Source organism: Sphaerodactylus townsendi, linkage group LG08, assembly GCF_021028975.2.
Source record: "Sphaerodactylus townsendi isolate TG3544 linkage group LG08, MPM_Stown_v2.3, whole genome shotgun sequence".
Taxonomy (NCBI): domain Eukaryota; kingdom Metazoa; phylum Chordata; class Lepidosauria; order Squamata; family Sphaerodactylidae; genus Sphaerodactylus; species Sphaerodactylus townsendi.
This window is the reverse complement of record NC_059432.1, coordinates 11,548,858-11,565,030: the sequence shown is the minus strand read 5'-3', so window position 1 is coordinate 11,565,030 and position 16,173 is coordinate 11,548,858. Positions and strand designations below refer to the sequence as shown.

Below are 16,173 nucleotides of genomic sequence, written 5' to 3'. Positions count from 1 at the left end.
GAGGGTGGCCAATTACAAGCCCTGTCTTACAGTGGCCCCAATCTACTTTCTGAGAAGCTCGGCAAGTACCAAGGAAAGTACTGGAAGGCACCCCATTGGGGAACTCTGCTCTCGACTGCATAAAGACCTAATTAGGTGTTACAATTCATAAAGATTTATTTTATTTATTTATATATTAGATTTTAAACCGCCCATCCCCGAAGGGCTCTGGGCGGCGTACAGCAGACCTGCAACGACAATACATAATAACATTAAACACAGCAGGCTAAAAAACAACATTTTACACATAAAAACTAAGGTAATTGAAAACAATTTACAAATCTATAACCATAAAACACAGCAGCAGCAATAATATATGGCGCCCGATCCCAAGGCCGGGAGGGAACAGTACTGATTAGATTGTATATCAGGCGTGCCAATGATGGCACGCAACACAAGGGCATCCTAGAGTAGCACACACTACTGTTGCCATGTTGACCAACTTCCCTGTATCCAGACAGCGTTACACCACATGCAAGCGTGGCAGAAAAATTCACACCATTGTGACATCAAGGAAGGAGTTTGACTCATGCTAGAATTGATAGTGGGAACTGCACACCCAAATCTAGTTTTCACTCATAGGGGAGCATTGAATTGGAACATTTCATTCGGTTTCAATTAAATTCAATAAGCCTTTATTGGCATACACACGATATTTCCAGTTAAAATATAATTCCAGTTAAAATATAGGTCCAGTTAAAAAATACAGTTCCAGTTAAAAGTGAATAGTAAAAAACTTCGCATTTGTCATACGTTCAGTTTACAAACTTCTGACAAAAACTTTGCCACTATAAGGCAACAATGAAAATCCTGACAATTTAAAAGCATAACTACTTTATCTGATTCAGTATAATCAATCATAGGGTCTATAGCTTGGGAGAGCAGGCTGGATCGGAGTTCTTGGTATAATACGCAGTTCAGGAGAATGTGTGGGATGGAATCCAGCTGTCCTATGCTACAGGGACAGAACCTCTTATCGCTTGGAAGACCTTTAAGTCTTCCTCTATGTAACGGAGATGGCATGATGTTAAATCTAGCCAGCATATAGGCTCTCCTGTGTATGGGATTTGTGAGCGCTGTAATATAATAGGCTGGGTATTCATTCATTCGGTTTCAAGTCACATATGTGAAGCCTGTGAAGTGATGCTGTGAATAGTCTTTCAGAGAGCTGAAGGACCTTTTTTGTTCATTTCATGGCCTTTTTCATAAAGATGCTCTATTATGCTCTATGATTCTAACTATGAAGGAATCTTGGGGGCAGGGAGTAACATGCAGCCACAAATGCAGTATCTGAGGGATTCAATTCAAATGGAACCACGGTCGGGCCTGGTCAGACCCTGGGTGAACCAAGTATGAATCCCAAAACCCACACAAAGATTCCTTAGCAATCAAATTGATGCTTCACATTTGTACCTTACCCTTTCTCCACGAACCACTCTTAGGGGCTTTCCCCACTACAGAAGGGAGCTAAGGTCGACTCGGTTCCCTTCAGTGGAGGGCGATTCCAGGCTGTCCCCACAGCAACTGAGTTGGCCCCCTGGAACCGAGCTAAGTGGGCGGGATCATCTTGGTGCCTGTTTCGCTCCTCGATCGTGATTGGCACTTGTGTTACGGCGGGAAATGGGAGCATTCTTTTTTTTTTACAGTTTTTACAGTTTACAGTTTACAGTTACATGCGCTTTCTGCCCACCACGACTCTCCCGTTCTGCGCATGCCACAAAAGCGGCTCGTGATTGGTTGAACAGATGAGGTGTCGTTTCGATGCTTCCCCACTTTGAAGCTTCGAAGCGGTATCAACCTTGTTCCGGCAGAAAAGTGTAGTTCATAACTGTGACAAGGATGTCGCAGTTCTGAGGGGGGGGACCTGAGACAAAACAATGTTGAGCTCGGTGGCAGTGGGGATTCACTGAGGCGAACCTAGGTAGAAACCAGTACAACTCTGTCAGTGGGGAAAGCCCCTTAGGGTGGTGTTCTCTCCCCCTATTTTATCCCCACAATAATCTTCTGAGGTAGACCAGACTGACCCAGAGCAACAAGAATGATTAGCGGCCTGGAGACCAGGCCCTGCCAGGAAAGGCTGAGGGACTTAGGAATGTTTAGTCTGGAGAAGAGGAAATTGAGGGCGGGACATGACTGCTCTCTTTAAGGATTTGAAAGATTGTCACTTCAAGGTGATTAGGGAGCTGTTCCTGTTGACAGCAGAGGATAGGATTTGCAACAATGGGTTTAAATTACAGGCAGAAAGGATATTAGAGGGGGAATGTTACAGTAAGAATTACGCAACAGTGGAATCAGTTGCCTAGCGAAGTGTTGAGCTCCTCCTTAGTGGACGTCTTTAAGCAGCGGCTGGCCAAACACTTGTCTGGGATGCCCTAGGCTGGATTTCCCTGGTGGCCTCCCATCCACTAACTAGGGCCAACTCTGGTTAGCCTCTGAGATTGGACGAGGTCAGGCTAGCCTGGACCACACAAGTCAGGGCCATTCTGCACAGCTCAGATAAGACTGGGGTGCTGCGTGGTTTCCGGGCTGTTTGGCCGTGTTCTAGCAGCATTCTCTCGTGACGTTTCGCCTGCATCTTTGGCTGGCATCTTCAGAGGATCTGATAGTAGGAATGGAAAGCAAGTGGAGTATATATACTGTGAGGTCAAAAGGTGAGGCCCTCTGAATAGAGTAGCCTGGTATGTGAGTCACAAAGAAGTCTGTAGCCTGGGAGTAACAATGAAGATAGCAGGGTCAATAGGTGAATGCATCTGAATAGAAGTATCCTGGTCTTTGTTTCCTTTGATTGATATTGTCTATACTTGTTCTGTGTTTGTGTGGGGCTGATTTGTCACTGTCTGGATTCTAGAGTTCTGAAACTCTAGAAACGCCTGAAACTCTAGAAATGCCTGAAACTAAGGCAAAACATCAGGAGAGAATGCTGCTAGAACACGGCCATACAGCCCAGAAACTACACAGCACCTCAGTGATTCCGGCCGTGAAAGCCTTCGACAATACATTGAGATAAGACTTTCTGAGGAGGCAAAAAAAAAAGGCATCCTGGGAAGGCACTCCCAAGGCAAATGCTCAAGAAGTCTTTTTAAAAAAATTATTTCAAAGTGTGCCTCTTTCCCCTAAGCCACCTGCCAGACGCCTCATGCTCAGGAGGCGTCTTATGTTTCGTGCCCGAACATTTTGCTGTCTGGTCAATTTCAGCCTCAACTTGAGCCCATCAAACTGCACAGAAAACCAAAGTTGGTCCGCGGAGGGCAGGTCAACCCAATGTTTTTCAATGGGTGGCAGACCCATCTTCCAAACAGTTAAGATTCTCGTATATGTGTCTGCATCATTACAAAGATAACTCCTCAATTTTTTTAAATAGGAAAACTACGTGTTGCCAGAATTGGCCGGACCAGCTGAGTACAACTATGTACTTTGGGGGCTGAAAAGGCATCAGAGCCTGTGTAGCAAATGTCCTGGGACAGTCTTCAGAAAATGGTGGCAGGGAGAATCCCTTCACCAGGACAAAAAATATGCTGGATGTAAGCAGAGGAGGGAACTGACCAGAGAGCCAAACTGTGAGGCAGGAAACAGCCTCTTTTCCCCTTTGACACCTTTGCTGTCTAGAAAGCACCCAGAAGCAGTGGCGTATCAACAGAAAATGGAGCCCGGGGAAAGAACTGAGTAAAAACCCCCCCCGGGGCAGCCCCTGGGGTGAGGAGAGGGGCTGGAGGCCGGCAAAGGCCAGGCGTCTGTGGGACCCACCTTCCCGACTTGCTCTGCTGCCCAGCGGGGCTACCACCCAGAAGGCGTGCAGACAGGGCAGCAGTAGAGTTGGCCCAGCAGCATTCTTGGGGCGGCTGGCCCGGCGTGCTGTCTGCAGAAGGGTGGGTCCTTCCTTCCCAGCAGAGCACCAGCTACAGGGGACCTGGGGGGAAGAAGGAGGGGTGTGGGGTGATTTTCCGGCCCCCACATGACTAAATGGGTGCCCCCCGGGGACATTTGCCCCTGCCCAGAAGCCACCTCCTTTTAAGATGTCATACAGACATCTTCTTTTGTTCAGAATGGACTATAGACATGCTTGTCAGAAATCCCTATCTACCTAGGACCAGGTATCTGTTCTTGCTAAACCACTAAAAACATTACTTAGAAAGTTCTGTCACTTGTAAAAGAAATTCTGCTACTTTTTCCAAGAGCACGACATCTGTGTTGTTTAACAGAAGCTCCACAACAGAACAGTCAGAGTCACTGTCAGATTTGTCTAGGGCCAGCCTGGGAGAGAAATTCCTAATGCCCACATATCTCGGACAGTCAAGAATAATGTGAGCAAGAGTCTCCACTTGATTTTTTACAGTGTGGACAAACCCGATCCTGGAGAGGGATGGATAAGTAACGACCCGTTGTAATGGTCGATGGGAAGGTATTGGATCTGGCCCTTGTGATAATCCATCTCTGTTGGGGTTCAGTTAATAATTCAAGATATTTGGCTATGTGCCCCCGTTCCGGTATTATTCCAACAGAGAGGGGTGAGCATGATTTATTTGCTTGCCCCAACAAGATATGATATTCCTGTTCTAGAAGTCTACTTTTCAAGGTTTGGATAATCTCTCTTGGTGTCAGCATACAGCTAAACCACTATTTAGCCTTCAAATCCTCATGCAAACCCATCCATCCCCTAACAGTGAAACTAGTCCTGCATTCTCAAAGTAGTTTCCCTGCCCTTTAGAAAGCCAGTGTGGTGCAGAGGTTAGAGGCTCAAACTAGGATCTGGGAGATCCATATTTGAATCCCTGTTCTGCTATAGAAGCTGTCCAGGGGGACCTTGAGTAAGTTATACTATCTCAGCCTAGCCTACCTCACAGGGTTGTCGTTGTCAGGATTCAAGGGAGAAGAGGAAAATGACGTAATCTGCTTTCGATCCCCCTTGGGAAGACGCTGGGGGGGGGGCACATTTCTGAATGCACAGTCTCAAAACTTTCATGGTCTCATCAGGAGACTGCCCTAATGATACCCCCAGGTTTGGTGCAGTTTGGTTCAGGGGGGCCAAAGTTATGGACCCTCAAAACTGTAGCCCCCATCTCCTATTAGCTCCCATTGGAAACAACGGAGGATGGGGCACTCCCTTTGGGAGTCCATAACTTTGGACTCCCTGAACCAAACCTCACCAAACTTGGGGAGTAGCATAAGGACAGTCTCCTGATGATACGCTAAAATTATGGTGCCACTAGCCTAAACAATGTGCCCCTGCAGGCCAAAAATTGAAAACCACTAAAAATACCCAAAAACGACCCCTGCATTTTGATGCCCCCCATAAGGTGGTGCCCTGGGCAGCTGCCCACCTTGCCCAATGGGCATTAAGCCCCTGAAGACGGGGTATAAATGAAGTCAATCAATAAGCAAGTAAATACATAAATAACCTATGTTATTTCTCATTGCAGAACACAGAACCTCCATCCTTCTCTCAGACGGGGAGATTTTGCCAGCTTTCGGCAGGCTCTTGCATAGCACTCCTCTGTGTGCCGTGAAGGCAGCCCAGGTGCTTGCAGAGATAGCCAAAAATGGTACGTCGCCTGTCATTTTTTTTAAAAAAAGAACACTGATTATTTAAGAAGAAGAAGAAGAAGAAGAAGAGTTTGGATTTATATCCCCCCTTTCTCTCCTGCAGGAGACTCAAAGGGGCTTACAATCTCCTTGCCCTTCCCCCCTCACAACAAACACCTTGTGAGGTAGGTGGGGCTGAGAGAGCTCCAAGAAGCTGTGACTAGCCCAAGGTCACCCAGCTGGCGTGTGTGGGAGTGTACAGGCTAATCTGAATTTCCCAGATAAGCCTCCACAGCTCAGGCGGCAGAGCTGGGAATCAAACCCGGTTCCTCCAGATTAGATACAGGAGCTCTTAACCTCCTACGCCTCCTACGCCACTATAACATACTAATCTGTTCATTAATCGTGTAGATGTGAAACTTATGAACTTTCTTGCTCCTCCTCGGAGATGAAGGCCTGCTATTGAAAAGGGATCCAGCTATTCCCTTTTAAAAAAATAAAATCTAGTTATTTGCAGCAGGCTTTGGGATTTAGATTGCCTTGGGCATTTTCCCCATGGCCAATATATCCTGGGATAAGGAAGTGAGCCATTGTGGTTCAGCCATGATTTCCGCATGGCTTCCAGGTCTAACTCGGGCTCACCCCACGAGATTTCCCTTATCCTGTGCCTTTCAAAAAACGGTGAAATTGCGGGTTCTTTTAAAGAAAACGTGCCAATCCCGCTCGCATGCAAACACTGCGAGAGGCGGAATGGTTTATTTTTCCTGCCTCGCCGGCTGCAGCCAATCAGAATGGTGGAAAAATGGGACAGTTCACGCATGCGCGGCAACGTCAGCAAGGAAAATGAAACTAAACCGGGGGCTGTGTGTAATCACCTGGAGTTCTTCCTCCCGGCCTGAATGCGGTGACTGGCTGCCGAGAGATAGAAACATCCCTGTATGTATGACCCCAGTTTTCCCTGGGATATTTTGGCCGTGGGGAAAACACCTTGGCGTGAAGCATTACAAAAATGTTTTGTTTTTTCCCTAGAAGCATCCTGAACAATTTTATTTTACAATCAGGATAATTAAGAAACAGTTCTGCAAAAGCTAAGCTTCTAGGGCTCCTTCCGCACATGCAGAATAATGCACTTTCAAACTGCTTCAGTGCTCTTTGAAGCTGTGCGGAATTGCAAAATCCACTTGCAAGCAGTTGTGAAAGTGGTTTGAAAACGCATTATTTTGCGTGTGCGGAAGGGACCTAGATCACACCTAAGCACCTTACAAGAGCTCATTTCCTCATGGAGTTAAATTAAAGTTGGAGGCAGTAAATAATTCTGTACTGGTCAGGCCTGGTTGCTGGGGTTGTGCCTAAGCAGAGAGAAGAGAGAGTAAATAAAAGGGCGCACAATTTTAAATGGGGCCCAAAATAATGTATTCATTTGAAATTATTTATCACACACCTCTGTATATGACTATACATGACACAGCATGAACCTTAGAATGACAATATATTCAAATCCAGTAAAACATTAAAGTTCAGGTTAAACTCCGAGGTTTCCCTGTTGCAAGAAATATGTGGAGAATCAACTAAGGTTTCTCAAATGCATTTCAAAATGGGTCAGGGGAGAAGCCATAACATGCGTTCACAAACTTCATAAGAGACAAATGTATGGGCTCCATTTCCCCCTTAAAATGTGGTGAAATAAACAGTGGGGTGGAATGGGGGGGGGGGTTATGGTGATCATAGTCTATGTTTGCCATTTGAATATACTGATTTTTAACACCTGTCCTGTTCTTGTGGTTTTACTTTCAAATGAGCCCTAAAAGCTGCAATCTTTGAATTTTAAAATGCTGAACTATGGCCCTTTCCCCACTTACCCTTGTCAGAGGGTTGCTGCGCGCAATTCACAGCGCGCGCAATTCCTGGCATGCACCCCAGCTTCCCCACGACCCCACACTCAGCGCGGGGTCATCAAAAGGCACCATTTGAAAAGGTGCCAGGAATTACGCGCACTGAGGGGACGCGAGAGAGGCAGCGTCGAGGCGGCTGCGTTCTCGCCACCCCTGAAGTGGGGAGTGCAGCTGGACCCCGCGCTACTTTAGGAGAGTAGCACGGGGCTAAAGGTAAGTGGGGAAAGGGCCAGAGATATCAGAATGACAGAATGAATATAGCCTCTCTCTTTTGTCTGTGAAGAGGAAATGAAGATTCCCTGTGTGGATGCTGGGTTGGTTCCCATCTTGGTACCCCTCCTAGACAGCACCGACCAAGAAATGCTGCTTCATGTTGGCAGGGCCATTGGCCGCATTTGCTACGATAACAGTAAGTAGGCACCATGAACTGTTGAACACGTGAAACGTGAGGGAAAGCAAGCAGGAGTGGGAACAGCCGATGCTGTGGCATTACAGTATTGAAGCGTCACAAAACTTTTTGACTAGTAGAAATGTTCTTTGGGTTCAGCAATTGGATCCGTAGGAGCTTCTGTTTTCAGGCAGCCATTTTACTTTTCTTCCCCTGTTTTTGGTGCCTCGCTGGTGCCAGCCAACCATGATTTAATTTTCTTCTTCACAATCCTTTATTGGCATTTAAGGTGTATTTAATCACTGAAGGTAGTTGAAGACAATAGGAAAGGGGGAGACCCCTTATAAAATGGATTAACTCTATAAGGGAAGCCACAACCATCAGTTTGCAGGATTCGAGCGAGAAGCAGCGGCAGGCAATAGCAAACCACCTCTGAACATCTCTTTTCTCGAAAACTCTGTGGGATCACTGTAAGTCAGATGTTTTGTTTGGGTTTTCTTTGGCCCTTTCCGCATGGGCCAAAATCCATGATTTCGGGCCCATAAAACACTGTTTTGGTGGGGACCCTTCACACAGGCGCCGCTGCTACATCGATGCAGTGGCGCTCTGTTCCTGCCAAAACAGTGTTTTCAAAAATCACTCGGGGAGCAAGGTTTTTAGCAAGCGCCGGCTTCCATTCGGTGCCATGCGAACGGCACCGGGTGGAAGCCGGCGTTTCTCCCCCCGGCCCTCCCAAACGTTGCTTACCTCCAGTCTCCTTCCATCGTGTTGTGGGGGCCAGGAGACACGCCTCCTGGCCTCCAACTCCAGGGTCGGCCGGGGGTGTGTGTCCCTTGGCCTCCACAACATGACAGAAGGAGACAGGAAGTAAGCAATGTTTGGGAGCGGTGCAGCCACAGGCGGTGCACCCAAGTGGGACTGTCCATGCGAACGATCCCACAGGGGTGCATTGGCATAAACTATGCCAATTTTTTTAAAAAGAGTTTTGCTTGCTCCAGTAGGGAAGGAAACAGGGTCCAAAGGCCAGCTGGCAACTTTCTTCAGATCGTCTGGGTTACCATTTTTGCCACCCTTTTGTGTGAAAGGTGTCCGAAACTCCCATGAGAATATCACCCCTCCCCCTTGCCTAAGGAAAAAGCTTTGCTTCTGAGGTCTGATAACAAAGAACTAGTCCGAGATATAAGGGCTACTACAGCAGTTCATTCCAGTGGTGGAGTGACAACGGAGTGGGGGGGGGCGCGATGCCCTGGGTGCACGCCTGGGCAGGTGTGTGGCCAGGGCATGGAGGGGACATGTAGAGGTGTGGCAGGGGCGCAGGGTGCTTGTGTGCCCCAGGCAGAATTCCCCCTCACTCCACCCCTGGTTCTTACCCTTAGTACCATACAATTCCATGGAGAGTTACTCTAACCCAGTGGTGGGATCCAAAAATTTTAGTAACAGGTTCCCTCACCAGCCCCCCCCCTCCCTCAGCAAAGGGAGCAGAGGCGTACCTCGGCAAACCTGAGCCCTGGGCAAAACCTGAGTTGGATGCCCCCCCCACATGGGCAGCCACCCCACCACGACCCCCCCCAAAAAAATTGTTTGCACCAGGTCATTTCTAAATCATCCTCACATTATAGAAAATGCCCCAACTCACAAATCTGAACACAGCAATGGTGAAACTCACAGGTTCTGTGATAGAGACTGGTGAGATAAAAGGTACGAAAGGCTGAGAATCAGTGAACTGCAGTACCTGAAAGGGATTCACCCAGTTCAGGGAGTTACATTGTTAGTCGCAATTGCTATATGGAACCTTCACGTTCAAAGGCAGGATGCCTCTCGGGGAGGCATGGGAAAGCGGACCCCATTAGTAACCCCCTCTCGGCACACACAAATAATTAGTAACCCACTCTCGGGAACTGGTGAGAACCTGCTGGATCCCACCTCTGCTAACCTGCTGGGCAGGGTAATTGTCATACCCAGTCCTATGCCTGGCCTGACTATAATTCCCCTTCTGGTGGGAGGTGGGATACAGTAGTCTTTGTTTTCCCCCTCCCCCCCCCTTGAATGCAGTCCTGGGAATCTACAGCCTATTGTTTTTGTTAGACACCTGGGGTTATTTCCTCTGTCAGCTTGGGTGGAGTAGAACACGATAAGGAAGGGCCAGGCCAGCTGTATTCCTTTCCAGATGAGAGGGAAGAGTCAGGTTTCTCTGGGATAGAAAGTGTGGCTAGGGTAGGGCTGACTCCTCTTTTCTATTTGAAAGAGGTTTTTTGGGGGGGGAGGTACTGGTTCTGCAAAAAATGTCTGACGACGTATCTTTCCCAGAACTTCTGTTTCTAAATTAAGACTTTTGCTCACACGGAAGCGCTTTTCTTGGACAGACCTGGGGGCCCTGACGGTAATATTGCACAGGATTGCACCATTGATTTGGGCCATGCTCTCCTGGGCTGCTGCAGTGTTCGATTGTTTATTCCCGGTGCCTCATTTTTGCATTTACCTTTTCTAGACGAACTTCAGGAACAGCTGGTAGCAGCAGGAGTGATCACATCCCTGGTCAGAATATTGTCAGACTATCCGGAGAACGAAGCCCTCGTCCGTGTCAACCTGCTGGCCTTATCCAATCTCGCAGATCTAGGTGAATACATGACTGACTGACATAGCAACCAGCCTGCAGCTGGATTGTGCTGCTGTTGAATCCAACAGAGTGTCCCATGCCTTTCACCATGTCCTCCTTCTAAGCAGCTTTTGTGGCTTAGGAATACAAGCATGCCTAGCAGATTACATTGCCAATACACTGCCGTACAATAGAGTGCATTCTCTCACCCCCATTTCCAGAACACAGAACGTTCTACCAGTGTTGCCACCAAGTAGCAGAATTGCTTGAGTACAAGTCCAGAGCCTTGGACCACTTTTTCCCAAGTGGTGAAATGCTAGGTATATCATTTACCTGGTTTGGGGTCTTCCAAAGGAGCATACTTGTGGCATTAGTTGTGACATTCGTTGTAGTTACAAATATACAGGAAAAACACAGGGGAGGGCACTTCCTATAGGGCAACAGACCCACTACCTCAAACCAGCTATACACACAAACAGAAGGGTGACCTTGGGCTAATCACAGCTTCTCGGAGTTCTCTCAGCCCCACCCACCTCACAGGGTGTTTGTTGTGAGGGGGGAAGGGCAAGGAGATTATCAGCCCCCTTGAGTCTCCTACAGAAGAGAAAGGGGGGATAGAAATCCAAACTCTTCTTCTTCTTCTTCTGGTCATAGCAACTTGTTTTCTGTTGGAAAGCGGGTTTTTCCCCCAGGTCCGTACAGCCTCGTTCAGTTTCCATACACCTCCAGGGTGCTTCTCCCTCTTTCTTGCAGCTTTTCCCTAACTTTGTGTTGGGAAAGATTATAGCAGAGACATATGTATGAGGCCACAAATGTCTGAATATTTCCGGTCCCATCCATAATGGCACCATTTTCCCATTCCCAGTCCATACAGCAATTATTTCCCTCTAACACAGTGGTTCTCAACCTTCCTAATGCTGCAACCCTTTAATACAGTTCCTCATATTGTGGTGACCCCCAACCCTAACATTTATCCATTTTACAGATGGAGAACCCTGATGCAGAGAGTCTTAGGCGACCCCTGTGAAAGGATCGTTTGACCCCCAAAGGGGTCCCGACCCACAGGTTGAGAACCACTGTTCTAACACCTTTGGCTTTAAAAAAAACCCACAAATAACTAATTGACAAATCATTATAGCATGACAACATCATGACAATCCTTCTGTCAGCTTCTCTGAATTCCCAGCCCTTTAAAAATAAACGTCTCCAGCCCCTTCTGCTGCAGAGATATGCCTTTGCCCTTATAACCTCGGCAAAGAAAGGGGCTTAGGACTTCATTTTAAGAGAAAGCTGGCAATTCGGAGAACCTGATAGACTGATTGTTGTAAAGTATTGTCCAATGCTTTCATGGCCAGAATCAACTAGCTGTGTTGTGGGTTTTCTGAGCTGTGTAGCCATGGTCCGGTAGTTTTTGCTCATAACGTTTCACTTGCATCTATGGCTGGCGTAGATAGAAACTCATCTTACCATGACATGGTGTAGAGTTTCTTACCAAGCTGGAGGTCGTAGCAGAATGGAGACCGCTTTCATGTGACAATGGAGGCAGCCGTTTCTCAGCTCAGCTCAGAGGAGGATTTGCTTCCTAGACATATTGTAATTCATACAGATCCCATTTGTGTGCAGACTCGGCTAAAGAGGCCCTTAGCAAGACCAAGGTTGCTGAACAACTGGTCCATCAGCTGCGACAGGTGAACCATCATGAGAAGGTCGAGATCATCCTTGAGGTCCTCCAGACCCTAGCGGAGAACGGTAAGAGTGTCGCTCGTTGGATGGGGTAGCTGATGGGGACTTCAACTTTTGCTGCTTGAAGAAGGAAGAGAAAGCATTTTGAAAATCTATTTCCTAAATGTGCACTGCAAGCACACTCTTTTAGATCAACAGTACTTAAGAAAGAAGAACTACTGTGGTGTCCTCTGTAATGTCACTGTTCCTAACACTGACTAGCCAGATTAAACCCAGATTAACAGTCCTGACCTGGATAGCCCAGGATGGCCAGATCTCTGAAGCTAAGCATGGTTGACCCTGGTTAGTACTTGGTTGGGAGACCACCAAAGAAATCCAGGGTTGCTACACAGAGGCAAACAATAGTAAGCCACCTCTGAATTAACCCTTGCCTTGAAAAGCCTGAAGGGGTTGCCATAAATCAGATGGAACTTGAAAGCACTTTCTACCATCGGCAGTCTGGATTGCAAACTTATGTCCACAGCATATTTTTTTTTAACATGAGCCAGTGTAACCTCTAACTGTGGGTTCTGTGGGGCAGAACTTGGAATGAGTTTGCAACAACAAATTTAAAAAAAAACATGGTTTACTTTCTTAACATATAACATCAACATTTAACATCACACTTCAAGTCCTTATATTTACAGTCTACTGATACTGCCAAGTCCAATTCTTCTTTGCAAGTGGGTTGGCTCCTGAAGACTCCAAGGGCTTGGTGAACAGGATTCAACATGATGAAGGTTTCCAGGAGAACTCTCACCCATTACAAACATTAAAAACCCTTAACAAGGTGTTAAGGGCTTATAGAAATCAAGGTCCGAGTCTGGTAGCCTTGTCTCCTCCAAACTACATGAGCTCTCCTGCAGCCTCTTGCTGCTTTGAGTCTCCACCCCTTACTGGGTCAACCCATTCTGAGCATGGGGGTTACACCAGCAAACAAGCCCTCAGGGATTTTCATTCTGGAAGCTTGTAGAATGGATCTAAGTAATGTGTATAACGAGCTGAGCATCGACGCAAAACTAGCACCAAAGGAAGAGAGAAAGAATGTAATCCCCGCTCCACATTTTATGATAATATGAGTTTTTAGAGGTGCTCCACAGAGTGTGTCATAAAAGCGAGATGCAGAGAGCTGTAGCCAATCAGAATTTTCCCCACAGCAACCATTTCTATCACCCAGGTGCTTTAAGACACAACTTGAAATGTAACCATTGCATGTTAGCTTGTGGAATTTGACTAAGTATCCCAAAAGGTAGACACATGAAGACATATTTGAAGAAGAAGAAGAAGAAGAAGAAGAGTTTGGATTTATATCCCCCCTTTCTCTCCTGCAGGAGACTCAAAGGGGCTGACAATCTCCTTGCCCTTCCCCCCTCACAACAAACACCCTGTGGGGTAGGTGGGGCTGAGAGAGCTCCGAGAAGCTGTGACTAGCCCAAGGTCACCCATCTGGCATGTGTGGGAGTGCACAGGCTAATCTGAATTCCCCAGAGAAGCCTCCACAGCTCAAGCGGCAGAGCTGGGAATCAAACCCTGTTCCTCCAGATTAGATACACGAGATCTTAACCTCCTATGCCACTGCTGCTCATTTGGGTGATACTCTGCCACTGAGCCACAGTGGTGAATCAATAGAGCATGGGCACCGCAATAAATTGAATTACCGTTTGGATTTATGAGATAATTTAATTGAAATATTCACAGCTGTAACTATTTTCCTTCCTTCTGCCCTGTTTTTGAAAATTTTCATTATTAAAGGTAAGAATATCTCCTGATTTTACTTAACAGCCAAATTAGGGGTGGTTGGTTTTTTTTTAATGAATTTAGACTGAAATCATTTGATTTGGACTTTGCACAGGATTGCTCTGTCCTGGGCAAGCAAACAAAACACTCTGCAGTCATCAGCATGGCGTCGCCTTTTGCACTCAGCACAGGGGTGTTACAGCTGTTTGAACACGATGCAAGCACACAGCGCTGCAGTCCTTGGCCTGCTAGCTTAAGCCAGTGGACCACAAAACCCCTCATGGCTATAAATAAACGAGTGAGCCCTCAGATCCCTTCTGGAAATAAGCCAGTAAAATCACTGGGCTCTAGAATAATCTATAAAAAGTCACCCAGCCATTGCGTGTCAACTCTGTTGCTGTCCACAGTGACAGAGAGAGAAAGCTGGGCCCTCGAGTGGAAACTACCAGTCAAAAAGTATTGTAGATAACACTGGAAAGTGGTTGAGCTAGTCTGAGGGGTTTATGTTTTGATTTCTCTTTATCTCTGAGCTATCTGCCTCCCTTGAACAGGAGCTTATTCCACATTTCCGCCTATCTGGTCTGGTTTCCCGTTCTGTTCCTTAAATATACTTGTTTCCTTGTATTTGGAATAAATGCTACTGCTTTTCCTTCAGCATTTAGCTACTGTCTCAAAGGGCTGAGCAATAGCTCTCTGAAGGAAGGCAGGAAAAGATCAACTTTCCTTCAGAGTTTCCTTCTCTTTTAAGCATATGTAGTATCAACTTCATTAATGTACAGTTTAAAAAAATACCATTTCATCACTTCACGATTTCACTTTAACAAATGTTGTGCCCTAAATTTAAGCAAAGACTTCCCACTTCTTCACGAAGACAAGAGTAATCTCTTTTTCTTTGCCACCAGTTGCTGTCACCGTACTGATATGCTGATAATAATGTCTTATTTCTACTACAGTTGAATCTACTCACTACTGTGTAGTGGTTGAGCAGGTGTACTCTAATCTGGAGGAACCGGGTTTGATTCCCCGCTCTACCTCCTGAGCTGTGGAGGCTTATCTGGGGAATTCAGATTTGCCTGTGCACTCCAACACACGCCAGCTGGGTGATCTTGGGCTAGTCACAGTTCTTCGGAGCTCTCTCAGCCCCACCTACCTCACAGGGTGTTTGTTGTGAGGGGGGAAAGGAAAGGAGATTGTCAGTCCCTTTGAGTCTCCTTGCAGGAGAGAAAGGGGGGATATAAATCTTCTTCTTCTAATGTTCAAAGCCGACAGTTAACAAATCTTTTTTCACATTTTATCAGATAGGCGATAAATGGTTTCCAGGTCTTAAGATACCCTTCGGGGTCTTGTCCTCTTATTATGTTTGTTATTTTGTCCATTTCTGATAAATCTATCAGTTTCTCAGTCCATTCTTCTTTTGTTAGTAGTTTCAACCCTTTCAATTTGAGCAATTATCAGCCTCGCCTCTGTAACCATACATATCATGAATACTTAGTATTTCCTATATTTATTCTCTATCATATTCAGCAGAAATAATTCTAATTTTAAAGCCATGTTAAGTTTAAGCCTCTTCTTCATTTCTTCTCCAATCTCTATCCAAAATTTATGTATCTTTTTACACACGTTTGTCTCCGTGTCTGCAGGAAGAGAGACCAATATCCTGTTGTTATTTATTTATAAAATTTGTGCCCCACTTTTCTGCCTCAAAGTGGCTAACTAGAAGGAAATATATTCTTTTATTGTAAATTATGTATTGGATGTTTTAAATTGTTTTAGTGTTGATGGACACCGCCCTGAGCCTTCGGGGAGGGCAGTATATAAATATAAATGAATGAATGAATGAATGAATGAATGAATGAATGAATGAATGAATGAATGAATGAATGAATGAATGAATGAATGAATGAATGAATGAATGAATGAATGAATGCCAAACAAAACATTAAAAAAGCCTTCACCTGCTAGAAGAAGACCATGGCTTAGTACACACTGCCAGCATTCCCTGGCCTCGCCCCACTGACACAAAAAGTTGTGCCAGAAGTGCTCTCACATTCCCTGGGAAAAGAAAGAAGCACACACAGGGGAAGAGGAAGCATGTCCGGACCAGATTTCTTGCCCTGGTGCACCTCTTCTCTTGACACGTTGCAAACAGGAAGCATGTCGGGACAAGATTTCTTGCCCTGACGCGCTTCCGGTCCCACTGCGCACCTCAGCACTAGTGGGTAATTGGCCCATGACAGAAGGGGAAAGATAAATTTCCCTGCGGATCGATTTCCAGAGAT

General features: G+C 46.2%; 1 protein-coding gene across 2 annotated transcripts in view; it reads left to right on the top strand.

The window, feature by feature from the left end:
- LOC125438352 (rap1 GTPase-GDP dissociation stimulator 1-like) overlaps positions 1-16,173 on the top strand; it is a 92,896-nt gene that overhangs the window by 26,208 nt on the left and 50,515 nt on the right. For both annotated transcript variants that reach the window (XM_048506764.1, XM_048506765.1), the window contains exons 3-6: positions 5,457-5,579; positions 7,735-7,860; positions 10,328-10,456; positions 12,059-12,184. In XM_048506764.1, the coding sequence (XP_048362721.1) occupies positions 5,457-5,579; positions 7,735-7,860; positions 10,328-10,456; positions 12,059-12,184 (504 nt within the window). The remainder of the gene's footprint in view (positions 1-5,456; positions 5,580-7,734; positions 7,861-10,327; positions 10,457-12,058; positions 12,185-16,173) is intronic.